The sequence below is a fragment of the Coregonus clupeaformis genome, chromosome 13, assembly GCF_020615455.1.
Source record: "Coregonus clupeaformis isolate EN_2021a chromosome 13, ASM2061545v1, whole genome shotgun sequence".
NCBI lineage: Eukaryota > Metazoa > Chordata > Actinopteri > Salmoniformes > Salmonidae > Coregonus > Coregonus clupeaformis.
The window spans coordinates 57,483,256-57,510,494 of record NC_059204.1 but is presented as its reverse complement, the minus strand read 5'-3'; the positions used below and the strand labels follow the sequence as shown (position 1 = coordinate 57,510,494).

General features: G+C 43.1%; 2 protein-coding genes across 6 annotated transcripts; one reads left to right on the top strand and one right to left on the bottom strand.

Moving 5' to 3' along the window:
* Positions 1 to 154: 154 nt before the first annotated feature.
* On the bottom strand, positions 155 to 10,596 carry LOC121579979 (myelin protein zero-like protein 2). The gene is made up of 4 exons (XM_041895020.2): positions 10,135 to 10,596; positions 2,694 to 2,863; positions 2,244 to 2,454; positions 155 to 2,070 (listed from the first exon to the last, which is right to left on the bottom strand). The coding sequence occupies exons 1-4, from the start codon at positions 10,187 to 10,189 to the stop codon at positions 1,832 to 1,834; spliced, it is 675 nt and encodes a 224-aa protein (XP_041750954.2). The 5' UTR covers positions 10,190 to 10,596; the 3' UTR covers positions 155 to 1,831.
* Positions 3,648 to 25,773, top strand: LOC121579978 (platelet-activating factor acetylhydrolase IB subunit alpha2). Of its 5 annotated transcripts, none has more exons than XM_041895018.2 (6): positions 3,648 to 3,745; positions 13,273 to 13,354; positions 18,551 to 18,640; positions 22,462 to 22,578; positions 22,717 to 22,839; positions 23,818 to 25,773. In XM_041895018.2, exons 2-6 carry the CDS (start codon positions 13,274 to 13,276, stop codon positions 24,094 to 24,096), a joined length of 690 nt encoding a protein of 229 aa, XP_041750952.1. In that variant the 5' UTR covers positions 3,648 to 3,745; position 13,273; the 3' UTR covers positions 24,097 to 25,773. The 5 variants fall into 5 exon arrangements, with proteins under 5 accessions (XP_041750952.1, XP_041750953.1, XP_041750949.1 ...); XM_041895019.2 differs by lacking the exon at positions 3,648 to 3,745 and adding an exon at positions 4,390 to 4,409; XM_041895015.2 differs by lacking the exon at positions 3,648 to 3,745 and adding an exon at positions 12,421 to 12,463.
* The last annotated feature ends 1,466 nt before the right edge of the window (positions 25,774 to 27,239 follow it).

Sequence of the window (27,239 nt, the reverse complement as noted above, 5' to 3'; positions counted from 1 at the left end):
TTGTGATAGGCAGCCAATGATAGGCAGCCATCTCTCTGCTATGCTTTGTCTCTTTTATGCCTCCATTTCTGTACTGTATCTATCTTGTTAGAACAACTTTCTAGTCTTTACAACCTATATCTTATGTCACGAAAACCATCATATTTGGTGCAAATATTTTAAAAACAAGCATTCCTTTATTGAAAAACACACAATAAAATAAACCTCTCTACCTTATAAAACGTGTGATAAAATATACAGTTTTGATCTTTACAAACGCATGCATGAAATAAATCAATAGAATCATTCATAGAATTCTTTATCAGGAGAATGCCGTTTCCATTCCCATGGGAGGGTTATGGGGCTGGCTAGAGGCAGGAATTGATCAGACGGGACACAACACATCAGGCTGGATAACTGCAGAGGCAGGAGAACAGAACCAGCAGCTTGTAGAGTCTCCTGCTAGAATGGACTGGTGATGTCCTCATGACTGGGTCAGTGACATCTTCATGTTTCTTGTAAACTGAAAGCCATACTTGTGTACACTGTAGGAGTGAGCGGCAGGCTGGGGTGTTGACAGTGTCTTGTATAGATTCCTCTGTTCATTAGGCTCAAGGGCAGCTTTGTAATACAACAGGAGAGGCAGAGTAAGAGAGAGGGAGAAACCTTTGAGACCACAACGCCCATGATCCTCAGCATGGACACAGAGCGAGAGAGATGGAGCTGCTTCCTATAATGGACACATGGTGGCAACATCAGTTCACAAAAACTACAAAACCCATTGAAAACAGGCTTCTTGGAATGGTGGGGTTCTTCTTCTGCATTCAAAGATGCATAACAGTTCCTTTTTATGTCCAGAAGTAATAGGTAGTCATTTATGTTGTCATTGTTCCAGGAAGCAGGAGAGTGTTGGCCACCTCCAGATACAGGGCTTCCACCTGCCCTTAGCCTTAACCTTAGCCACCTCCAGATACCACAGGTTTAACAAAAGTGTTTCATTGACTTAACTCCCGATGGGACCTTGACCATAACCACAAAACACACTCACAAATCTGCTGTCAAATACATTCATTTTGGAATTATGTTCATATGAGCCATTAGCTCAGCTTTAGAGCAATGTTGATTATTCAAGTGTTCAAATAATTCTGTAAATTAATTTGGAACAAATGGCTACCAGACCAAATGTGATGAAAAAGAAGATGAATACTGGAGCAAAGAGTTGCTGAACCACAGTCTGCTAGTTGGACGCCACCACACCAAGAGACTGCTGCTGGTGCCAATTCAACCATATCTAATAAGAGTTAAAGCAGAGAAGCCCAGACAGATAGACATACCAGCCTAGGTCAGGCAGCTGGGCCAGCAGTCCCGGTGTGAGTTGATGTCAGTGAAAAAGTTCCAAAGAACAGCAATTTTGGTAAAGAAAACTCCTCCAACATATTGGTATCTCTTGGACTATTACGCAATAAAATAATGGACTCAAATAGACTACTAGTAGTCATAATACTACATAGTCAAAATACAATCACATAGTTGTTTGTAAAAAAAAACATTAAATGCATGAAATGGTGCCTGAAATTTAAACTAGCGGAACGTAAAGGGATCCCTAATACTGGGGTTAGTTCAACTACAGTAGCAAGTTCAGTCTGTGTGGCTCATATTGAGGGAGAGGTGAGCAGAGGGTAGAAGAAAGCAGAACACCCCCCGCAAATTAATTAGTCCCTCCCAAACAGTGTTGTCCTGGACTGGCCAGCCCCTCTAGTCAGAGACCAGTCCATCCAGACAGGACACCTTCCCCATACCAGCAGAGGTAGGGAAGAGACGTGCCCCTGACCCCTGAACCCCCCTAGATCCCTCAACACACTGTAGGGTCCTTCCACTCCTTCTTATCCCTGGCATTTAGCTCCCTCTCCTCTAGGACCCTGGCATTTAACTCTCTCTCCTGCAGTTCCCTCCCCAGCAGCTCCAGGTCTGTGTTGGCGTGGCGATTGAGTTTGCGGTACTTGAACACCACAAAGATGCCCAGCACCACCAGGACTATGGCGATAGCTCCCCCGATGGCTACAGCCAGGATGCCTATCTCAGAGACGGACACTGGAGGGAGCAGCACAGCACAACATGAACACACACAGCAATGCATTAGCACTGACTGACATTCCTCAATAACCCTTTACACGTGGCTGGTAGACTTATACAGTACATTTTGACATAGAGTAGATATTTGTGAACTTACATTAATTGTCAGATTGACTGACTGGCTGACTGACCTTTGTGGACGACCCTGAGGGTGACCTCTCCGTTGATGCCGTGGACGTCAGGAAGGTTGCGAACCTGGCAGGTGTAGGTGCCGTTGAAGGTGAAGGGAATGTCCTGGAGGCTGATGGAGGCGTCCTGTCTCAGGATGTCCCCTGACCACACTGCATGGCCCTTAAACCGCCCCTCTGTAGGGGGGTATGCCATCTCCTGGTAGTAAAACACCTGACACAAACAAACACGTTTCAAAGAATACATACATTAATAAACATCACACACATTCACAGTGGTTCAAGAAACCTAAAGTGATGACTCAATAGACTCACTAGATTTTGATTTCACTCATGTAAGAACCTGTACTACAAAGGTGTGTTCCAATGTCTAACCCAGTCTTCCTCCTAATTCAGACACATTCGCTGCATGACTACTGTTAGTCCTGCTTCCAGTGTGGAAAGGTCACCCACCGACTCCTCGGCTCCCTGGCCCAAGGGACGGAAGTTCCAGGAGACAGTCACAGAGGAGTGGGACACGGGGTGTTTGGACTTAAAGGTGCACTTCAGTCTCACTTCTGTCCCGTTCACCGCCTCCACCTCATTGGACATAAAAACCTCCATCCCACCAACTCGCAGCACACCTGACACAAAGAATGGACCCAATGAGACACGTGGGCACAGATATACCGTCCAGTATACACTATATACAATAAATGCATTTAAATAACACAGAGCAGCATGAGCAAGCACCTTATCAAAGTCCTCACAGAACATTCAGAGCACACTATTAAACACAAAAATCTTTATTTCACAGCTTCAAGGATGCATATGACCATGAGAAGGTTGTTAGTGGTTTTAAAAACAACCGTGTCTGTTTACATATCTTCAGTTTAAACTTAGCCCACTTGCTTCAGTATACACAGAACTATACAGTGCATCTTCAGTAAACATGGCCTTGACTTTCAAGAGCCAAGTGGTACACTGACTACACTCCTCAAATCACTGTAGCTCACTAAGTGTACCCTCCCTCCCTTAAATGCTGCAATTTGTACTCAGTCAAACCCTTCAAGTGTGTTTCCTCTCCTACAGTCCTTTGTGTAGTCCAGTGTGGACCAATCACCACAATAAGGTGAGCTAGAGTTCTAATTCACACTTAAGTCAAACACAAAGCAAACTGAAAGAGCAAATCAACTATAAAAAAAAATTAATGAAATTAGAAAGCAGGTGGAATGGCCCTGTAATGATTCATTCAGCATTCCACTGCTGTGCCAGGCACTCATTGTGTTATATTGGGCAGAGTGTGTGTGTGTGTGTGTGGTGTATGTGTGGTTAATGATATCAGCATGTGGCTGGTTAATGATTGTAGGTGTTCAGTCCAGAGGTCCACGTATAGGAGACTGAACCAGCCAGGGAGTATTAAAGGATTTTGATAAAGCTCTTCTGGCAAACATTCTATCTTCCATCTGTACCCATTGGCACGGACAATTAATTAATGGAATTCTGGGATTTTGGTGGGAATTCAGGTAGCCTATTCAATTTATTATCAAATGTAACTTTTTTTTTCTTAGAATACACTGATATAGCCTGTACATGTTCTAATGGTATCAGGTATTGTATTTAAAAATATATATATAATCTTTTTTTTTAATACACCAGGTGAATTTGCATATACGTATACATTAACATAAAGGGATGGAACAGGCCTGCAACCACCAAAACCCTTGCTCTGTCTAGGCCTACCTGTACTCACCTGCGCTGTCTAGACTGCCTCATATATTACTGTTGTTGTCACGTTTTGTTGCATAATTCAACAGTGTGTCAATAGCAGTATTTTTTCTCCTTGTGCTGCTGATGACTATTTTTGTCTGCTCATACAGGAGTAATAAAGGCCCCGTGGCTTTGGTGGTGAGTAGTTGACTCAAAGAGAGCGAAAGACAATCGTTTTTTTTTTTATCACAAATTAATTTCTTCAAAAATTAAGGAGAAGCAGCAGATGGAGAGAGAGAGAGAGAGAGAGAGAGAAAGATATATTTCGTTGTATTTTTTTCCTTCCAGTTTCAGTTTTACTTAAGCTAGCTTATGCAGCTAATTTAGCCTACTCAAGAACCTGACTCAAACAGAGAGGAATGATATTTATGTTAGCTAGCAAGCTAAGGCTATCCAACACACCAACTCTTCCAATTCAAGGTAAGCTTTTGGTTGTATTCATTTATTGCCACCGGGGCCAGCCGGTGTAACTGCTAAACTGCTTGCTGTACATTACTGCGTCATTCTACACATGGATTGGATTGTGGGTTTACTAACGTGTTAGTTCTAGTATCTACACTATGTATACAAAAGTATGTGAACACCCCTTCAAATTAGTGGATTCAGCTATTTCAGCCACACTGAGAGGCAGGGGCACAACTTTGGATTTAGAAGTGGGGGGCACATCATTTTTTATTATAAATAAATAAATAAATAAAATCATCCAGTCGGATATACACTCCTAACAGCCTACCCGACTGCTCTGAGGCGTCCGCATGGCCCTAAAGCACACTTCGCCTCGTTTTGTATCACATTCTAATAATAAAACTGGGGGGGACAAAAATACAATTTCAGAATGTGGGGGGACATGTCCCCCCGTCTCCAGTGAAAGTTGCGCACCTGCTGACAGGTGTATAAAATTGAGCACACCGCCATGCAATCTCCATAGACAATCATTGGCAGTAGAATGGCCTTACTGAAGAGCTCAGTGACTTTCAACATGGCACCGTCATAGGATGCCACCTTTCCAACAAGTCAGTTCGTCAAATTTCTGCCCTGCTAGAGCTGCCCCGGTCAACTGTAAGTGCTGTTATTGTGAGGTGGAAACGACTAGGAGAAACAACAGCTCAGCCGCGAAGTGGTAGGCCACACAAGCTCACAGAACGGGACCGCCAAGTGCTAAAGCCTAAGATCACCATGCTCAATGCCAAGCGTCGGCTGGAGTGGTGTAAAGCTCACCGCCATTGAACTCTGGAGCAGTGAAAACACGCTTTACCATCTGGCAGTCCAACAGACAAATCTGGATTTGGCGGATGCCAGGAGAACGCTACCTGCCCCAATGCATAGTGCCAACTGTAAAGTTTGGTGGAGGAGGAATAATGGTCTGTGGTGTTTTTCATGGTTCGGGCTAGGCCCCTTAGTTCAAGTGAAGGGAAATCTTAACGCTATAGCATACAATGACATTCTAGACGATTCTGTGCTTCCAACTTTGTGGCAACAGTTTGGGAAAGGCCCTTTCCTGTTTCAGCATGACAATGCCCCCGTGCACAAAGCGAGATCCATACAGAAATCGTATGTCGAGATCGGTGTGGAAGAACTTGACTGGCCTGCACAGTGCCCTGACCTCAACCCCATTGAAAACCTTTGGGATGAATTGGAACGCCGACTGCGATCCAGGCCTAATCGCCCAACAACAGTGCCCGACCTCAGTAATGCTCTTGTGGCTGAATGGAAGCAAGTCCCCGCAGCAATGTTCCAACATCTAGTGGAAAGCCTTCCCAGAAGAGTGGATGCTGTTATAGCAGCAAAGGGGGGACCAACTCCATATTAATGCCCATGATTTTGGAATGAGATGTTCGACGAGCAGGTGTCCACATACTTTTGGTCATGTAGTGTATGTTGACTATGACGTTAGCTAATATGCTGACAGCGATGTAGGCTGTGTGTAGCGGTTATGGTATGAAGGTTTGGCTTGGAGTGGTTTTTTCGCCTGGGCACAGACAGCTGTTGTGTTGTGCACTGAATTCCACAAGCGAAGGGAAAATGTGAGAGGAGGAGAGCGTGTAGATGTGGTGATGCTGTTTGTATAGCTGCTATGAAAGTGAACTGTGTGTATTTGTATTTATTATGGATCCCCATACTCTTCCTGAAGTCCAGCAAAATTAAGGCAGTTATACAATTTTATAAAAATTACAATACATTCATTACAGAATTCACAACACACTAAGTGTGTGCCTTCAGGCCCATACTCCACTACCACATATCTACAACTCAGAATCCATGTGTACGTGTGTGTATAGTGCGTATGTTATTGTGTGTGTATGCATGTGCCTGTGCCTATGTTTGTGTTGCTTCACAGTCCCCGCTGTTCCATAAGGTGTGTTTTCATATCTTTAAAAAAAAAATCTGATTCTACTGCTTGCATCAGTTACCTGATGTGGAATAGAGTTCCATGTAGTCATGGCTCTATGTAGTACTGTGCGCCTCCCATAGTCTATTCTGGACTTGGGGACTGTGAAGAGACCTCTGGTGTCTGAGCTGTGTGCTAGTCGTTTAAACAGACAGCTTGGTGCTTTCAACATGCCAATACCGCTCACAAATACCAGTAGTGATTAAGTCAATCTCTCCTCTACTTTAAACCAGGAGAGATTGACATGCATATTATGAGCGTTTGCTCTCTGTGTACATCCAAGGGCCAGCCATGCTGCCCTGTTCTGAGCCAATTGCAATTTTCCTAAGTCCCTCTTTGTGGCACCTGACCACACGACTGAACAGTAGTCCAGGTGCGACAAAACTAGAGCCTGTAGGACCTGCCTTGTTGATAGTGCTGTTAAGAAGGTAGAGTAGCGCTTTATTATGGACAGACTTCTCCTCATCTTAGCTACTTTTGTATCAATATGCTTTGAACATGACAGTTTACACTCCAGGGTTACTCCAAGCAGTTTAGTCACCTCAACTTGCTCAATTTCCACATTATTTATTACAAGATTTAGTTGCGGTTTAGGGTATAGTGAATGATTTGTGTTGCTTTTAGTTTTTGAAATATTTAGGACTAACTTATTCCTTGCCACCCATTCTGAAACTAACTGCAGCTCTTTGTTAAGTGTTGCAGTCATTTCAGTCACTGTGGTAGCTGACGTGTATATTGTTGAGTCATCCGCATACATAGACACACTGGCTTTACTCAAAGCCAGTGGCATGTCGTTAGTAAAGATTGAAAAAAGTAAGGGGCCTAGACAGCTGCCCTGGGGAATTCCTGATTCTACCTGGATTATGTTGGAGAGGCTTCCATTAACGAACACCCTCTGTGTTCTGTTTGACAGGTAACTCTTTATCCACAATATAGCAGGAGGAGTAAAGCCATAACACATACGTTTTTCCAGCAGCAGACTATGATCGATAATGTCAAAAGCCACACAGAAGTCTAACAAAACAGCCCCCACAATATTTTTCTCATCAATTTCTCTCAGCCATTTGTGTAAGTGCTGTGCTTGTTGAATGTCCTTCCCTATAAGCGTACTGAAAGTCTGTTGTCAAATTGTTTACTGTAAAATAGCATTGTATCTGGTCAAACACAATTTTTCCAAAACTTTACTAAGGGTTGGTAACAGGCTGATTGGTCGGCTATTTGAGCTAGTAAAGGGGGCTTTCCTATTCTTAGGTAGCGGAATGACTTTTGCTTCCCCCCAGGCCTGAGGGAACACACTTTCTAGTAGGCTTAAATTGAAGATATGGCAAATAGGAGTGGAAATATCGTCCGCTATTATCCTCAGTAATTTTCCATCCAAGTTGTCAGACTCCGGTGGCTTGTCATTGTTGATAGACAACAATAATTTATTCACCTCCTCCACACTCACTTTACGGAATTCAAAATTACAATTCTTGTCTTTCATAATTTGGTCAGATATACTTGGATGTGTAGTGTCAGCGTTTGTTGCTGGCATGTCATGCGGGTGATCAGGGGTGTATTCATTCCGCCAATTCTGTTGCAAAACGTTTCTTAACCTTTTACTGCAGAGGGCTAAATCAGGGTCATACAGAGTGTTTCTTCGTAGTCTTAAACAAATCCACTTTGAAACAAAAGTAAACACCTCACACACATGGTTATGGGCTTAAAAAAATAAGACACCTGCACCATGTCAGATATAGAGTTGAAATGTATTCAATTTTCAGTTTGCATCCCAATATTACACTTTATGTGCATCACAGAACACTAAAATATAACAGAACTGTTTGACATAGAAACACTGGATTTTCTGCGTTTTTTAAAAAATAATGTTATTAATAAAATATTAATAACATTCCACCCATGAGGCCACTAGGTCATTTGACTGCAGAAAAGGGCTACAAGGAACAAAACGGGTATAGACCTACCTTAATTCTTAGTTCTTATACACTGAACAAAAATATAAACGCAACATGTAAAGTGTTGGTCCCATGTTTCATGAGCTGAAATAAAAGAGCCCAGACATTTTCCATAGTATTTATATTATGCACACAAAGCTTATTTCTCTCAAATTTTGTGCACAAATTTGTTTACATCCCTGTTAGTGCGCATTCTCCTTTGCCAAGATAATCCATCCAACTGACAAGTGTGGCATATCAAGAAGCTGATTAAACAGCATGATTATTACACAGGTACCCCTTGCGCTGGGGACAATAAAAGGCCCCTCTAAAATGTGCAGTTTTGTCAAGCAATACAATGCCAAAGATGTCTCAAGTTTTGAGGGAGCGTGAAGTTGGCTTGCTAACTGCAGGAATGTCCACCAGAGCTGTGGCCAGATAACTGAATGTTAATTTCTCTACCATAAGCCACCTCCAACGTCATTTTAGAGAATTTGGCAGTACGTCCAACCGGCCTCACAACCGCAGACCACGTGTAACCACGCCAGCCCAGGGCCTCCATATCCGGCTTCGTCACCTGCGGGATCGTCTGACACCAGCCACCCGGACAGCTGATGAAACTGTGGGTTTGTAATACCGAAGAATTTCTGCACAAACTGTCAGAAACCGTCTCAGGGAAGCTCATCTGCGTGCTCGTCGTCCTCATCAGGGTCTTGACCTGACTGCAGTTCGGCGTCGTAACCGACTTCAGTGGGCAAATGCTCAACTTCGATGGCCACTGTCACTCTGGAGGAGTGTGCTCTTCACGGATGAGTCCCGGTTTCAACTGTACCGGGCAGATGGCAGACAGCATGTATGGCGTCGTGTGGGTGAGCGGTTTGCTGACGTCAACGTTATGAACAGAGTGCCCCATGGTGGCAGTGGGGTTATGGTATGGGCAGGCATAAGCTATGGACAACGAACACAATTGCATTTTATCAATGGCAATTTGAATGCACAGAGATACCGTGATGATATCCTAAGGCCCATTGTCGTGCCATTCATTCCTTACCATCACCTCATGTTTCAGCATGATAATGCACGGCGCCATGTCGCAAGTTTCTGTACAAAATTCCTAGAAGCTGAAAATGTCCCAGTTCTTCCATGGCCTGAATACTCACCAGACATGTCACCCATTGAGCATGTTTGGGATGCTCTGGATCTACGAGTACGACAGCATGTTCCAGTTCTCGCCAATATTCAGCAACTTCGCACAGCCATTGAAGAGGAGTGCGATAACATTCCACAGGTCACAATCAACAGCCTGATCAATTCTATGCGAAGGAGATGTGTCACGCTGCATGAGGCAAATGGTGATCACACCATACTGACTGGTTTCCTGATACACGCCCGTACCTTTTTAAAAAAAAGGTATCTGTGACCAGCAGATGCATATCTGTATTACCAGTCATGTGAAATCCATAGATTAGGGCCTAATGAATTTATTTCAATTGACTGATTTCCTTATATGAACTGTAACTCAGTAAAATATTTTAAATTGATGCATGTTGCGTTTATATTTTTGTTCAGATGGGTGCGAGAGGGGGTGCTGTGGGATTATTTAAAATAGTCTGATAATTATCCATGAGAGCTGATCACTGATCGTTGGCCTGGTCTACCTGAAAAACATGTCAATGCCCAAGCTATTCTATAATGATAAAGTATATAGAATCAAGAGTAGGTTACTCATTATCATTATGATGGAAATTAGATTGGGGCTCTGTTCACCTGAACTGTAGCCATTTGAGCCCTACAGAAATTAAGGAAGTAATGTCTAACTCACCTGGCACTGCAAATCCACCCAGAAGCGCGAGGAACTGTAGCCATGTCCGACACATCGGATTGGCAGTTTGCTCAGGCTTTAAAGACTGACAAAATGTCAAACAGTTACTAGAAAGTTTTAAGGGTCATGTAAGGCATACCTCAACAGGTTTTTGATAAAGAATCTTAGCGCTAGGGACTCGGGAGTCTGAAACCAAAGGCGATGTGCGCACTAGGACTATAGGCGGGGTCATAAATAGGCAGCATCACACACTGTTTGCCTTTGCCAGCGTGGAGGGCGGGTGATGCACAGTCTTGTCAAACTTGTTTGACCAAAACTCTGTGTAAAGTATTCCTACTGCTTCTGCAGGCCTACTTTTACCCGCAGGCAAAATCTGTTTTTCTCCCCGTCATTTCCATCCAAGTGTGCATGCATGTGCAGGCAGTAGCAATACATACACTAATTAGGCCTTTGATATCCCTGGGACAATATCAAGGTATGATGTCCCTCGCTGGGACAACATTTAGGTATGATGTTCCTAATGAGGTCTCTGGGACAACATATTGTGTATATTCTTGTGACAAAACAACTAAAGCAAAGGTTGTGTCACTGTATTTGGTGCACTGTGCATCCAGCGACTGCTGCCACCCCGTGGACATTACTGTGTGTTACACTGAACCCTAAAATTCATCTTCAGTCTGTAATTTACCTTCCAACCCACTAATTAAAGATACTGATATAATAATGATCGGAAATCATGTCAATATAAGGATTTTCAATGTGCTACTTACATGCCTACCTAGTATTAAATGAAAGCACAAGAGGCGGGACATACTTTAATTGGAGATACACGACTCATCTAGATCGCACGGGGTGAAGAGAGAAGGTTGTCACGGTAGGACCGTGAGATTGCGGAAGCAGAAGTGTAGTTTGAAGCTGAAAGCGCGTCGAGTACAGTTAGCGAGAAAGATGAGTGGACAACAGTGAAGTCCAAGAATGTAACAAAAAGGGCTAAAATTGTTGTGGAAAATTAGTCTGATGAATCGTTCCTTGTTGGAGTACGTTTTTTGGATAAAAATGTACATTTGGGAAACCCTTTTGAAGTCACGAGGATGGTGAAGAAGACGTTGGCAAAAGTGGATGCAGTCAAAGTAACCAGGAGTGGTATGACGTTGATATCGTGTGTATCTAAAGAGTAAAAGGAGCGTGCATTGTGGCTCGCGAAAATATCGACGCATGAAGTGAACAGCTTTGATTTTCGGAGCAGGGCACCGGTAAAAGGTGTTATTTCTGGCGTCCATTTGATATAATTAATATCTTAGGCAAAACATTCCAGGAGTAGTTAATGCACGTCGCTTGACCCGTATGGGGAAAAAGGAGCCAAGTGTATCTGTATTATTGATGTTTGATGAGTATTTACCACCCTATGTGAAGTTGGGATATGTAAGATACGCCGTAAGAACGTTCGTGCAAAACCCGATGCAATGCAAGAAGTGTAAAAAGTTTGGCCATGTGTCAAGTGTTTGCAGACGGAAGTAATATGTTATTGAAGAGTCTGAATGTAAAATGTTGCAACTGTGGTGGGGATCATATTTCCGAATTCCCTGAGTGCCCTGTTAGGGTGAAAGAGGTTGAGGTGTCAAGGATCAGGGCTGTACAGCAAATCTCCTATGTGGAGGCGTTGAAGGGGGCAAGAGGCCCCAGTTCTGAAGAAGATATGGCGGTGGATGCTCCACAACCATCTGCAAATGTTATACTTAAATCAAGTGATCTGGATACACTTATTGTGAAAAAGGTGGATTTTGATGCATTTGTAGCCACAATTCTTAATTGTACTGCACAAGTGTTCAAGAAGTCCAAGAATCTGGACATCATATCTGCAGCCGATAAGTTTTTGGGCATCCAAGACTTACCAGCAGAAGCACTGCAAGGACTACTATCGCCAGGAAATATCCCGCCATCACAGGATCCTTCTGACCTGATTAAAACAGAAAAGCAGCCTGATTTAGTTGAATTAACGTTTCGTTACTGATAGTTTGTATGGAAAAATAATACTTTTACATTTAATTGTTTTCCTTTTAATCCTTATTATCCACCTGTACAGTAGGTGGCGGAATGCACATATAATTGTTGGGAACGCCATTATACCGAAGAAGAAGGAGAAGAAGACTCATCTAGATGGGCAATTCCAAAGCGGAAGTGGGCCATTGAGACTTCACTGGAGAGAGAAAAGGAGGGAGGGGGAGGGAGGGGGAGAGAGAAAATGAGGGAGGGGGGAGAGAGAAAATGAGGGAGGGGGGAGAGAAAAGGAGGGAGGGGAAAGGAAGCGTCGGATGCTGAAGAGCGGGAGGTTGGGTTGACTCGACCCATACATTTCACATTTAGAATAATTTCAGACATTTATTTTGCAGATAGTTGTTTGTTGGAGTTAGAACAACATATAAGCTATATCGTAGTTGTTTATTGACTGAAAACAAGGAGTTAATTTAATCAGGGTAAGTTGCTAGCTAGCTAGCTAACTAGCATCCAAACGCGACAGCAGCATCCGTGCGCGAGGGAATATTCTGATTATATTGGCAAGAATTAACCAGAATCAGAGGCCTCCTGGTACGTGGGTAGGGTACTGGTGGTTTCACGTATTGACTGACCCTTGTCCAGTGGGCGTGCCTTGTGTTGGTCTGGAGAGACAACAGCGACAGTCCGCAGTGATTATTGGTGCTTACTTGGTCGTCTGGCTCGGGACGCGAAAATGAAATCGTATCTGCTGATAATTCGAACTCAATTTAAGCTTGCTGAATTGCTAGCACTTAGTAACTTTATAGTCATGGGTTGTTGCTATCAGTAAGCAATTCATATTATTGTGCTCAATTCCAGCCCTTTGGCTTCATTGCCCTCGGTGTTGTCATTAGATACTCCCATCCCACCCCAGCCTGGCTGTTTGGCTGGCTGTGTGGGGCCTCCCTAGTGAGCAGGCACTTTTATCTCTACCTCCATCACCACCCGCTCTGTGTACAGCAAGGGGACTGAGAGCTAGACGCTAGCCTCAACAACTGTCTGACAATAACCTACCAGATGACGTTATTCTTCAGGGCATATTAATGGACATAGCTATTCTTTTAATTGTGTGTGTGTGTTAACTCTGTGATGTGTCTCTGATAGGATGAGTGGTGATGAGATGAACCCAGCAGCAGTGGCCCAGGCAGTGGAGGATGTACAGGGAGATGACCGCTGGATGTCCCAGGTTAGTCTACGTACTGCCAGCCCATGATCTTGACTCTCAGTTCCATTACACATAAGTATTATTGGACGAAGGCGTCTTCTGTACGGGGGTGTTTTTTTAAGAGCCCCTACGCTCGGTCTGAACATTAACACACATCGCTTGCGGTATGGTTTATTAATATTATTAATATGCCATTTAGCAGACGCTTTTATCCAAAGCGACTTACAGTCATGCGTGCATTACATTTCAGAAAAATAAGGACCTTATCATTCATATCTGCAAGAAATCGTAAAAAAAAAGTTAAATTGATACACACCTTTTATAGGGTTAGGGTTCCCACATGGCCATATTTCCATGTTACTGTGCTAGTTTACGGAAAACAGACAGAAGACCGAGTGGACTACCTGTGCTAATTAGCTATCTGCGTCTCCGAACACCTTTGTGTAAACCAGAAGACGGACGCCACAAACGTAATGCTGGGCGATATGGCCTAAAAATCATATCTCCCCCAAAAAATGAAGTTATGGCCAATTCATGATATACAGAATATCTCGCTTTTTTTTTTCAATTTCCTTTTCTAAATAAGCATTGTTGCACAGTTAAAGGTCAATACACTTCATTTCAAACAGACAGGAATAATCTAATGAATTCAGTGCTTGTAAAATTATACCTAGGCTAAATATAAGCCTTCCACAACCATAAGACTCACTAATGATGTAATCATTTTAGTTTAACCTGGCTTTCAAGTCTATGAAAATGCGTAATTTAATTTTTTTACACATTTAACCAGAACCATGCACATCCACTAATAATAACCAACTTCTTGTAGCAGGCATTATAGAAAATGAACACAGGTTTCATAAACAATCTCTTAAGCACAAGCCCACGTGCTAGTGAGTAGCAAGCTAATCTTTATATGCTGAACAAAAATATAAACGCAACATGCAACAATTTCAAAGATTTTACTGAGTTACAGTTCATATAAGGAAACCAGTCAATTGAAATAAATAAATTTGGCCCTAATCTATGGATTTCACATGACTGGCAATACAGATATGCATCTGTTGGTCACAGATACCTTTAAAAAATAAAGGTAGGGGCGTGGATCAGAAAAGCAGTCAGTATCTGGTGTGACCACCATTTGCCTCATGCAGCGTGACACATCTCCTTCACATAGAGTTGATCAGGCTGTTGATTATGGCCTATGGAATGTTGTCCCACTCGTCTTCAATGGCTGTGCAAAGTTGCTGGATATTGGCAGGACACGCTGTCGTACACGTCGATCCAGAGCATCCCAAATATGTTCAATGGGTGGCATGTCTGGTGAGTATGAAGGCCATGGAAGAACTGGGACATTTTCAGCTGGCAGGAATCTTGTACAGATCCTTGCGACATGGCGCTGTGCATTATCATGCTGAAACATGAGGTGATGGCGGCGGATGAATGGCACGACAATCTGCATCAGGATCTCATCACGATATCTCTGTGCATTCAAATTGCCATCGATAAAATGCAATTGTGTTCGTTGTCCATAGCTTATGCCTACCCATACCATAACCCCACCGCCACCATGGGGCACTCTGTTCACAACGTTGACATCAGTAAACCATTTGCCCACACGGCGCCATACACGTGGTCTGCGGTTTTGAGGCTGGTTGGGCGTACTGCCAAATTCTCTAAAATGACATTGGAGGCGGCTTATGATAGAGAAATGAACATTCAGTACTCTGGCAACAGCTCTGGTGGACACTCCTGCAGTCAGCATGCCAATTGCACGTTCCCTCAACTTCAGACATCTGTGGCATTGTGTTGCGTTACCAAACTGCACATTTTAGTGGCCTTTTATTGGCCCCAGCACAAGGTGCACCTGTGTAATGATCATGCTGTTTAATCCGCTTCTTGATATGCCACACCTGTCAGGTGGATGGATTATCTTGGCAAAGGAGAAATGCTCACTAACAGGGATGTAAACAAATTTGTGCACAACATTTGAGAGAAATAAGCATTTTGTGCATAAGGAACATTTCTGGGCTCTTTTATTTCAGCACATGAAACATGGGACCAACACTTTACATGTTGCGTTTTTGTTCAGTGTATTTAAAGTCTAGCCAATTTAGATCTATTTGCTTGCTAACGAGGCAGAACAGTTGAACTGTTATGAGTACACCCTCTGAACAGCATGCTAGCCTGTCCACTTTGTTCAGATGTTGAAGTCAAGTGGCCTACCTGGATAAGAAGATGCTTTGTTCTCAGAATGAGAACTAGTTGCGAATTCCTTATATAAATGTGTCTTTTTATGCTCATTGCACATTTTATAAAGCACAGACTAGACAGCTAGCACTTAAGTCTAAAATGCTGCTAGCGGTACCGCAATGCCGCGTGCGACAGTAACCGAGCATTAATTTTCCACAATCATGTTCATTGATACTCTCATTTTGGTAGGGTCTGCTCTGTTCTGTATTTTGGGTATTGTTCGAAAGGTTAAGTTCTCGTCTATTACAGTAAAATAGTGTCTCTTAAGCGTTTCGGTGTCCATATGACCAATTCTGTTGGACCAATCCTCAAATGCAAATGGCGAGTTTAAAGTGCTTGTTGTCAGAGAAGAATAAGTTATATTTTGTTGTTGTGAGTGGCAGGGGGAGGGGCTTGGTGTCTGTGTGTGTGGGAAGATGCACAGTGCACACACAGCACAGAAGGAGCGAAGGCGAGACCAAAAATACATAAATGTTTAACAAGTATCTACAGTGAGGGGGAAAAAGTATTTGATCCCCTGCTGATTTTGTACGTTTGCCCACTGACAAAGACATGATCAGTCTATAATTTTAATGGTAGGTTTATTTGAACAGTGAGAGACAGAATAACAACAAAAACATCCAGATAAACGCATGTCAAAAATGTTATAAATTGATTTGCATTTTAATGAGGGAAATAAGTATTTGACCCCTCTGCAAAACATGACTTAGTACTTGGTGCCAAAACCCTTGTTGGCAATCACAGAGGTCAGACCTTTCTTGACGTTGGCCACCAGGTTTGCACACATCTCAGGAGGGATTTTGTCCCACTCCTCTTCGCAGATCTTCTCCAAGTCATTAAGGTTTCGAGGCTGACGTTTGGCAACTCAAACCTTCAGCTCCCTCCACAGATTTCCTATGGGATTAAGTTCTGGAGACTGGCTAGGCCACTCCAGGACCTTATGTGCCTCTTCTTGAGCCACTCCTTTGTTGCCTTGGCCGTGTGTTTTGGGTCATTGTCATGCTGGAATACCCATCCACAACCCATTTTCAATGCCCTGGCTGAGGGAAGGAGGTTCTCACCCAAGATTTGACAGTACATGGCCCCGTCCATCGTCCCTTTGATGCGGTGAAGTTGTCCTGTCCCCTTAGCAGAAAAACACCCCCAAAGCATAATGTTTCCACCTCCATGTTTGACTGTGGGGATGGTGTTCTTGGGGTCGTAGGCAGCATTCCTCCTCCTCCAAACACGGCGAGTTGAGTTGATGCCAAAGAGCTCGATTTTGACCACAACACTTTCACCCAGTTCTCCTCTGAATCATTCAGATGTTCATTGGCAAACTTCAGACGGCCCTGTATATGTGCTTTCTTGAGCAGGGGGACCTTGCGGACGCTGCAGGATTTCAGTCCTTCACGGCGTAGTGTGTTACCAATTGTTTTCTTGGTGACTATGGTCCCAGCTGCCTTGAGATCATTGACAAGATCCTCCCATGTAGTTCTGGGCTGATTCCTCACCGTTCTCATGATCATTGCAACTCCACGAGGTGAGATCTTGCATGGAGCCACAGGCCGAGGGAGATTGACAGTTATTTTGTGTTTCTTCCATTTGCGAATAATCGCACCAACTGTTGTCACCTTCTCACCAAGCTGCTTGGCGATGGTCTTGTAGCCCATTCCAGCCTTGTGTAGGTCTACAATCTTGTCCCTGACATCCTTGGAGAGCTCTTTGGTCTTGGCCATGGTGGAGAGTTTGTAATCTGATTGATTGCTTCTGTGGACAGGTGTCTTTTTATACAGGTAACAAACTGAGATTAGGAGCACTCCCTTTAAGAGTGTGCTCCTAATCTCAGCTCGTTACCTGTATAAAAGACACCTGGGAGCCAGAAATCTTTCTGATTGAGAGGGGGTCAAATACTTATTTCTCTCATTAAAATGCAAATCAATTTATAACATTTTTGACATGCGTTTTTCTGGATTTTTTTGTTATTCTTTCTCTCACTGTTCAAATAAACCTACCATTAAAATTATAGACTGATCATTTCTCTGTCAGTGGGCAAACATACAAAATCAGCAGGGGATCAAATACTTTTTTCCCTCACTGTATGTAGATTGTTACGATACAGGCAGTTGGAACATCGTGCTAAAACATACATTCGAACTAATTTGTTATATCGCCCAGCCCTACACAAACGTGTTGTCACTGAAAAATACTGTCGGCTGCAACTGTTAAAACGGTGTACAGTAAGTGTTTATTTTGCGTTTGAAATGATTTAGATGTGATATGAAAGTAGAGGGATTTATGTTTATAGAACTGTAGCACAATTGAGAATTGATTCAAGTTTAGAAGGAGTATTTGGCTGTTTTGGCTTTCAGAGCCAGTTCGCCTTTAAACAGAACCTGTAAGGTCCTTGGACTATAAGGAACACCAAGTCATACTGTCCTGTCATCAGCTGACCCAGAGGTCACTGATTGTTGGCAATACATCTGTCTAGAGAACATAGAGCAGGGTTCCCCAAGTTTGTTTTTATTTGGCCCCCCAAGTTTTCTGAGCAAAAACATAATATGTATTTGTATTATTATTGTTGGACATGACTGTAGAAAATACCAGCAAATCAGCCCCAAGTGATTTTAATTTTGAAAAATCTGTTCCAAAGTATTCTCACACATAATAGAGATCTACTGTATGTGATCGTATACAAATGTAAGCAAGATTTGAAATTACTATGTTTTAGTCAAATATTATATCTGTTTGGGCTTCTTGCAGTCTACAAATTATTTGTAGTTATGTTCCGGCCCCCTGACCAACCCCTCAAGAAAATAATCGGCCCACGGCTGAATCTAGTTGATGATCCCTGGCATAGAGGAAACCTAACATGGCTGAAACAGTGTCATTACCCTCCTATGTCCATCTCTATCTGCACCAACATTATCCTGTTGTGTAGTAGAGTGTCTGCCTGGTGATGACATCATGTTGTTGTTTCTGCAGCACACACGGTTTGTTCAGGAGTGTAAGGACGCGGAGCCGGAGGTGCTGTTTATAGGAGACTCCATGGTCCAGCTAATGCAGCAGTACGAGGTGAGAGAGGACAGCTGCCTGTGTATACATACTGTGTTATATCACTTATAATTCTGTGTGTGGTGTGTGTGTTGACCTCAGTACATGTGTTAGTTGTTTTCTTTGTGCTTTGACCCTGGTGGTTTTCAATCGTAGTAGTGAGAGCCTGTTGTCTATGCTTTGGTGTGGCAGTTTGAATGATGTTTGTAGAGGCCTCTGGTAGTATTTTACACTAATCCTTGTCATGGATCTATACCTGCCAAACATTGAAGTGTTTTTGAATATTTATTTTTCGGGACAACTAAGTCCAAACTGTGTGTGTGTGTGTATGTATTATATATACAGTGGGGAGAACAAGTATTTGATACACTGCCGATTTTTCCTACTTACAAAGCATGTAGAGGTCTGTAATTTTTATCATAGGTACACTTCAACTGTGAGAGACGGAATCTAAAACAAAAATCCAGCATTTTATTGCATGACATAAGTATTTGATCACCTACCAACCAGTAAGAATTCCGGCTCTCACAGACCTGTTAGTTTTTCTTTAAGAAGCCCTCCTGTTCTCCACTCATGACCTGTATTAACTGCACCTGTTTGAACTCGTTACCTGTATAAAAGACACCTGTCCACACACTCAATCAAACACACTCCAACCTCTCCACAATGGCCAAGACCAGAGAGCTGTGTAAGGACATCAGGGATAAAATTGTAGACCTGCACAAGGCTGGGATGGGCTACAGGAAAATAGGCAAGCAGCTTGGTGAGAAGGCAACAACTGTTGGCGCAATTATTAGAAAATGGAAGAAGTTCAAGATGACGGTCAATCATCCTCGGTCTGGGGCTCCATGCAAGATCTCACCTTGTGGGGCATCAATGATCATGAGGAAGGTGAGGGATCAGCCCAGAACTACATGGCAGGACCTGGTCAATGACCTGAAGAGAGCTGGGACCACAGTCTCAAAGAAAACCATTAGTAACACACTACGCCGTCATGGATTAAAATCCTGCAGCGCACGCAAGGTCCCCCTGCTCAAGCCAGCGCATGTCCAGGCCCGTCTGAAGTTTGCCAATGACCATCTGGATGATCCAGAGGAGGAATGGGAGAAGGTCATGTGGTCTGATGAGACAAAAATAGAGCTTTTTGGTCTAAACTCCACTCGCCGTGTTTGGAGGAAGAAGGATGAGTACAACCCCAAGAACACCATCCCAACCGTGAAGCATGGAGGTGGAAACATCATTCTTTGGGGATGATTTTCTGCAAAGGGGACAGGACGACTGCACCGTATTGAGGGGAGGATGGATGGGGCCATGTATCGCAAGATCTTGGCCAACAACCTCCTTCCCTCAGTAAGAGCATTGAAGATGGGTCGTGGCTGGGTCTTCCAGCATGACAACGACCCGAAACACACAGCCAGGGCAACTAAGGAGTGGCTCCGTAAGAAGCATCTCAATGTCCTGGAGTGGCCTAGCCAGTCTCCAGACCTGAACCCAATAGAAAATCATTGGAGGGAGCTGAAAGTCCGTATTGCCCAGCGACAGCCCCGAAACCTGAAGGATCTGGAGAAGGTCTATATGGAGGAGTGGGCCAAAATCCCTGCTGCAGTGTGTGCAAACCTGGTCAAGACCTACAGGAAATGTATGATCTCTGTAATTGCAAACAAACGTTTCTGTACCAAATATTAAGTTCTGCTTTTCTGATGTATCAAATACTTATGTCATGCAATAAAATACAAATTAATTACTTAAAAATCATACAATGTGATTTTCTGGATTTTTGTTTTAGATTCCGTCAGTGTACCTATGATAAAAATTACAGACCTCTACATGCTTTGTAAGTAGGAAAACCTGCAAAATCGGCAGTGTATCAAATACTTGTTCTCCCCACTGTGTGTGTGTGTGTGTGTTATGTATATATATATATATATATATATACACACACACACACACACACACACACACACAGTACCAGTCAAAAGTTTGGACACACCTACTCATCAAAACTATGAAATAACACATATGGAATCATGTAGTAACCAAAAAAGTATTAAACAAATCGAAATATATTTTATATTTGAGGTTCTTCAAAGTAGCCACCCTTTGCCTTGATGACAGCTTTGGCAAAAACAGCTAAAATAACCAAAGAGAAACGACAGTCCATCATTACTTTAAGACATGAAGGTCAGTCAATTCAGAACATTTCAAGAACTTTGAAAGTTTCTTCAAGTGCAGTCGCAAAAACCATCAAGCGCTATGATGAAACTGGCTCTCATGAGGACCGCCACAGGAAAGGAAGACCCAGAGTTACCTCTGCTGCAGAGCATAAGTTAATTAGTTACCAGCCTCAGAAATTGCATCCCAAATAAATGCTTCACAGAGTTCAAGTAACAGACACATCTCAACTGTTCAGAGGAGACTGCGTGAATCATGCCTTCATGGTCGAATTGCTGCAAAGAAACCACTACTAAAGGACACCAATAAGAAGAGACTTGCTTGGGCCAAGAAACATGAGCAATGGACATTAAACCGGTGGAAATCTGTCCTTTGGTCTGATGAGTCCAAATTTGAGATTTTTGGTTCCAACCGCTGTGTCTTTGTGAGACGCAGAGTAGATGAACGGATAATCTACGCATGTGTGGTTCCCACCATGAAGCATGGAGGAGGAGGTGTGGGGGTGCTTTGCTGGTGACACTGTTGGTGATTTATTTAGAATTCAAGGCACACTTAACCAGCATGGCTACCACAGCATTCTGCAGTAATACGCCATCCCATCTGGTTTGCGCTTATTGGGACTCATTTGTTTTTCAACAGGACAATGACCCAATAATAATAATATTAATATGCCATTTAGCAGACGCTTTTATCCAGCATATTGGCAGCTTCATTAAATAGTACCCACAAATCACCAGTCTCAACGTCAACAGTGAAGAGGTGACTCCGGGATGCTGACCTTCTAGGCAGAGTTGCAAAGAAAAAGCCATATCTCAGACTGCCCATCTTAATCTTTTATTTTTATTGGCCAGTCTGAGATATGGCTTTTTCTTTGCAACTCTGCCTAGAAGGTCAGCATCCCGGAGTCACCTCTTCACTGTTGACGTTGAGACTGGTGTTTTGCGGGAACTATTTAATGAAGCTGCCAATATCTCAATACACAAACATATTTATCATACAAAAGAGCCCAAACTCAGTGACATTTCAAATGTTTACTCAGTGAAGATGTCCAGCTGAATACATACATTCAATACAGTGTCCACTTACACCCTTAACTCTCACCCCCCTTCCACAAAGATGTACTTTTTCATCAACCAGGATTTCTCCATGCTCCTCCGTGCATATCACAGGACTTGAGTTATTGGGAATACACATTCCTACAGTCCACTGCAATTATGTAGAAATGATAATGGACCCTTTTTTTATATTTTTCCATCAGATAATCTTTGAGAACTAACAATCACCAAAATAAAAGCTAGACAGTCAGGGAGAATTTAACATTCCCAAAACAATGAATTTAGCAGAATTGATTTTATGTTTTAGCCAAAAGAACACCATAGCCATAGCAAAATGCATGGAATTACAGGAAATTAGCTTTAAAACTGCAACATTTTGTCTGAGCTCCATGGCAAAATGTGTAGAATTGCAGGAAATTAGCTTTAAAACTGTAAACATTTCTCTACACCGCTAGGAAGGGGGCTTCTAAAGTGTTCTCTAAAATTCAGACAGGCCGACCATGCCTATTGCCACGCCCCCTGCCACGCCCACCACCTAAGCCCCTTTTTGATCCAGAAACAACCCTGTTAGCAGTGTGTTTGTATGTTTACATGACTCACTGTGTGCGTCCACAGATCTGGCTGGAGCTTTTCTCTCCTCTGCACGCGCTCAACTTTGGAATCGGGGGAGACACCACCTGTAACGTGCTGTGGAGGCTGCAGAATGGAGAACTGGACAACATCAGGCCCAAGGTGAGACTCAACCGGGCCAGCACAGGCCCTGAGAGAGGAAAGGGTACATTGGACAGTTGTGGTCCTGGAATGCTTTTCATCCAGATCAGGTGTTCTAATTCTGATCAAACTAATCAATATCTCGTTGGTCCCCTCTAGGTGACGGTGGTGTGGGTAGGAACCAACAATCACGAGCACTCGGCAGAGCAAGTTGCAGGGGGAATCCTTGCCATCGCACAGCTGCTCACCTCCAGTCTTCCTAAGACTAAGGTTGTTGTTCTGGTAAGTGAAGGTTTTCCGTTTTGTTTGTCTACAGTGTGTGTCTGGAGTGTAACATTATGCAATCTCATGCAGGGTTTGCATTCAGATTCAGGAAGTTTAATTGTCCCAAACCTTTGGTTTGCATTATCACCTCAGTGTCTATAATATACTATATGAGCATGTATATTAGAATCAGGGATGGGCTCAATTCAGAATTTAATTGAGAATGCTTAATAAATTCCAATTCAATTCTTGAATTTTAATAACATTTGAATTGAAGTAGAAAACAGGATACAGAATTGCAATTTGAGTTTTAATTAAAGGAAAGAGAATTGAATTCAGTGAAATTCAATGAAATTCAAATGCCATTTATATTCTATATTAGGTGTAGTCTATACAAGTATACATCTTGTACATAAAACATCAAACATGTCGTTATATAAATGCATATAAATTATTGTTGAAACAATAGATTTTCAGGACAAACTCAAATTAATGATCAAGGAAAACAAAATCTATATGTGAATATTCTAAGTTATATTTCATTAATCCCTTACATTTTGTTCAATATGGGGAATGCATTAGTTTAACCCTCAAGTTAACCCTGAGGCCTTCAAAAAGAAGCTAAACAAATTAAATGGTGGTTGGAAATATAATTGGTTATTCTAAGCACTAAGTTTAAGAGTATATGAACATTGCTTCCATAGAAAAGTGATATATTCTTTATCTGGAAGTGTGACCTGTCAGATTAAATTAAACAAATGTTCTATGACTGAATTGAATTTATTTTAATTGCGCTTAATGAAATTGTACTTCCTGTCACTCAAATTCTCATTCTACATCCTGTGGGGTGTGGCCAATTAGAATTTCAACTCATGACTTGAATGGGAGTCAATTCCAAAATTCTGAATTGTGCCCAACCCTGATTAGGATGCATGCATTTACAGATGTGACCTAAGCTCCTTTTAGTAACTAACCCCTACTGTCTGTACATCTCAGGGTCTGTTGGCACGGGGCGAGCGGCCCAACCCGCTGCGGGAGAAGAACGCGGCGGTGAACGGCTTCCTGCACTCCTGGCTGCCGCGGCTGGGCCAGGCCCAGTTCCTGGACGTGGGGGCGGGCTTTGTGCACTCTGACGGGACCATCTCCACCCGGGACATGTTTGACTTCCTGCACCTGACGGCGGCGGGCTACCGGGCCATCGCCAAGCCCCTCAGTGACCTACTGCTGCAGATACTGGAGGAGACGCCTGAGGAGAAGAGGGCCTCACTGGTCTGAGGGCCACACCCCAGGGGCCACACACCCACACAGCCAGGGACATGCTTCACTGACTGACTCACTCACTCCCTCTGCTGGGGAGTAGCTGAAAGTAGCCCCAAACCACTATTCTAGGATCTGGTCCTAGATCTGTGGTTAGGGTCAACTTCTACCTGGAGTCTCTACTGGGGACAGGGAACAGGGGAGGGGGGATAGTCAGGGGTGAGGCATGTTCCTGTCTATGGGGAAGGGGTCAGATCAAGATATGTCACTGACATGAGGGGGCTGGGCCAGGCAGAGAGAATGGGCTCTCATGTGAGTGAAACTGCAGGAGGGAGGGTGCATGGGATCATGTGCATGTGTGCGGGGAGACAGGGTTGATGGTGTGGAGAGGTGAAAGAGAGGGTCGACACAACTTCCAGAGATATACGTACATGCTGTAGCAGCAACAGTAGCACTTGGAGTCAGAGAGAGATCTGATAGTGGGAGGATAGAGAGATGGGACATTTCTGAAGGACACCTACACAAGCATTATAGAGAGGCCAATGGCACACATGCATAGACCCCAAAAGAAACAGACACTGTAGTAGACACAAAAATTTCAGCTTTGCCAAATGAAATGTAAAGTAGCTTCCTACTCGGGCACAGCTTAGCAGCACAGTAATAAGCACTCCTATACGTTCTCTCTCAGAAATTAGTTTGAGTTTGCGCCATATGCCCCAACAGACCTTTTAAAAGCTCTTAACCACCATCTGAGGACCAACTGTGACATCTTCTCTCCTCCCCCCTCTCTCTGCCTTGACACACACAACAGTGAAGTCAAGCTATCCACCCATAATGGCCTTATGCCATACACACACTGTCAGACACTGGCTCTCTCTCCCTCTCTTACACATAGAAAAAGACTCCAATCCCTGCACTCTTTCTCTCTCTCTCCTACAGACTCAAATACCTGCTCATTGTCTCTCGCCCACTCTTCACTTCTGTCCTTATTGTGTCTTGATGTGTGTAGTATACAGAACCTCTGCCCAGCCCTGGCCACACCACCCCCGCCCAGCCCTGGCCACACCACCCCCACCCAGCCCTGGCCACACCCCCACCTGCCTCCTAACACATGACATTGTCGCAGGACGACTTAAACAGTAGCATCATGATAAAGCTACTGACACATAACTACATTGATTAATTACTAGTCTACTGCACTAAAAACCCAACCACAGGTCGCATAGAGAATGTCATGTGTTTGTGACCTTTGAACCCTTTTTTGTTTCCTCCTGTTGAACTGAAGTGGTTACAGAGGTCCTCTTGCTGAGCATCGGCTGCTCTCATGTTACAACCGTCTACACGTATTCTTCTTGTGCTATGTTGATATACATCTCTGTTAGTGTATAAGCGTTTGTTTGTGTGTGTGTGTGTGAACCTACAACAGCTGGAGGTGAGAAGTGTGTATGTCATTTATGTTTGAGTCTGTGCATTGGTTGTATGACTGTTTACAAATGGCCCATTTGTATATAATATATATATATATGTGTGTGTGTGTGTGTGAAGCTTGGATAGATGGCCTTGTGTTGCAAATGTGGTAGTGTTTGTAAGAGAATGAACATTAGTGAGCGTCTGTATTTGGTGCAAACCGTGCACTATATCTAGCTTGTCACATGCTGAAAAGACAGTGCATTCCAATAAAGGACCATGGATGTACATCATTTGTGGTGTTGCTTCATTTCAGTTGACTGTGTAAATGTGGAAAAAATGTATTTTATCATCAAGGTTTGTGATTAGCTAGCATACCTGTGATTTGTCACTGCATAACTAACTCGCAGGAGTCCCATTTAACCTCTAGAGGGAGCACTTTATTGTGTGCTCTCTGCAAGTGGGACAGACCTCTGACTGTCGATGGGACAGACACTGATGGCTTGTCTCAAATTACTTCATTTCCAAGGCTATTGGATAGGAAACATACAGCAAAAGTTTGCACAATTTATGGTAAAACTGTTACGAAGGTAAATCCGGTAATTATCAGTGAGATCGTGGAGAGAAAAAGGTTGACTTATCGTTTTAAGATAAAACTCTTGAATAAACCCCCTCCCTCATCCCTCTGTATCTGGCTGACAATTTCCAGAGTTAGCTGTTGGATATCTCTCTGCTGCTGTGGTGTGGTGGTTGTTTGCACAATTTGATGAAAGTTACTAAGGCTCACAACAGAAATGGTAAAAATGACAGGATAAAGGTTGAGTCAAATTGAAGAAATAAATTATATAGCTTGTTGCCAAAACTATTGTATTATATTGGTGTCCATTAGTTAATGCACATCAACAATAGAATGAGGATTCACTTTGACTAGAAGTGAATAATACCATTCAGATTACTGCTGGCAAAAATAGGAAGACACCATTTCTGTTGTTTTACTGTAACTAATTAAATGTTATGGCTAACCTGGTCCTTGGAAGTCAGTCTTTTCAGACCGCCTGACATTCTCTGTCCCCTCACCACTGAAAGAAAACGGGAGGAAAGGCAATGTGATACGGTTCATGGAGCATTACACAGTACAGTCTGAGAGATAAGACCTATGACCCCAGCACTGACACAGCAGTGATACCAAGATAACATATCCATGTTTCCAGGAAAAGAGGCACAAGGTCAAATACCAATGAGATGAAGACAGAGGGAGCATCCATCCACCAAGGATAAGAGTAGTGTTTCAGATCTAGGCAGTGGTCCCTGAGGAGTACCATATTACCTTAATGATCCCTATTTAGCCAATCAATACTCTGTGTCAGACAGACTATGACCGTAGCAGAGCACAGTGGTGCCTACTCAGGGTTTTAAGCAAAGTTTACATCTATGTTGCATGCTACAGTACACACTGGTGGGATAGGCCAATCACACAGGACAGATTAAATAGAAAAAGGATCCAGCATACCTACAGTGGGGTCCGGTAATTATTGGATCCCTTGATAAAGATGAGCAAAAAGATAAAATAAATAATACAAATACTGAGTGTACGATTGTCTCACCCACTGTTCAAGAAAGGCCTTTTTCCCTTTATTCAGATTACAACCTCTCACTTTCAGTTATTTGAAAAGGAAATAATCTCCCAAATGTCACTATTTCTAAAACAAGCCATAGAAAGTTGGTTGCAATTTCAATTTAATCCTCCAGAAACG

What these genes read in the sequence shown, in the direction of transcription:
- LOC121579978 (XM_041895014.2), top strand. Translation starts at nt 12,863, where the DNA reads ATGAAATCGTATCTGCTGATAATTCGAACTCAATTTAAGCTTGCTGAA. An exon ending in AGCTAATGCAGCAGTACGAG is followed by an intron (nt 18,641 to 22,461) that starts GTGAGAGAGGAC and finishes GTGCGTCCACAG; the next exon opens with ATCTGGCTGGAGCTTTTCTC. An exon ending in TGGACAACATCAGGCCCAAG is followed by an intron (nt 22,579 to 22,716) that starts GTGAGACTCAAC and finishes GGTCCCCTCTAG; the next exon opens with GTGACGGTGGTGTGGGTAGG.
- LOC121579979 (XM_041895020.2), bottom strand. Translation starts at nt 10,189, where the DNA reads ATGTGTCGGACATGGCTACAGTTCCTCGCGCTTCTGGGTGGATTTGCA. An exon ending in GCCAGGGAGCCGAGGAGTCG is followed by an intron (nt 2,455 to 2,693) that starts GTGGGTGACCTT and finishes TGTTTGTGTCAG; the next exon opens with GTGTTTTACTACCAGGAGAT. An exon ending in CCTCAGGGTCGTCCACAAAG is followed by an intron (nt 2,071 to 2,243) that starts GTCAGTCAGCCA and finishes TGCTCCCTCCAG; the next exon opens with TGTCCGTCTCTGAGATAGGC.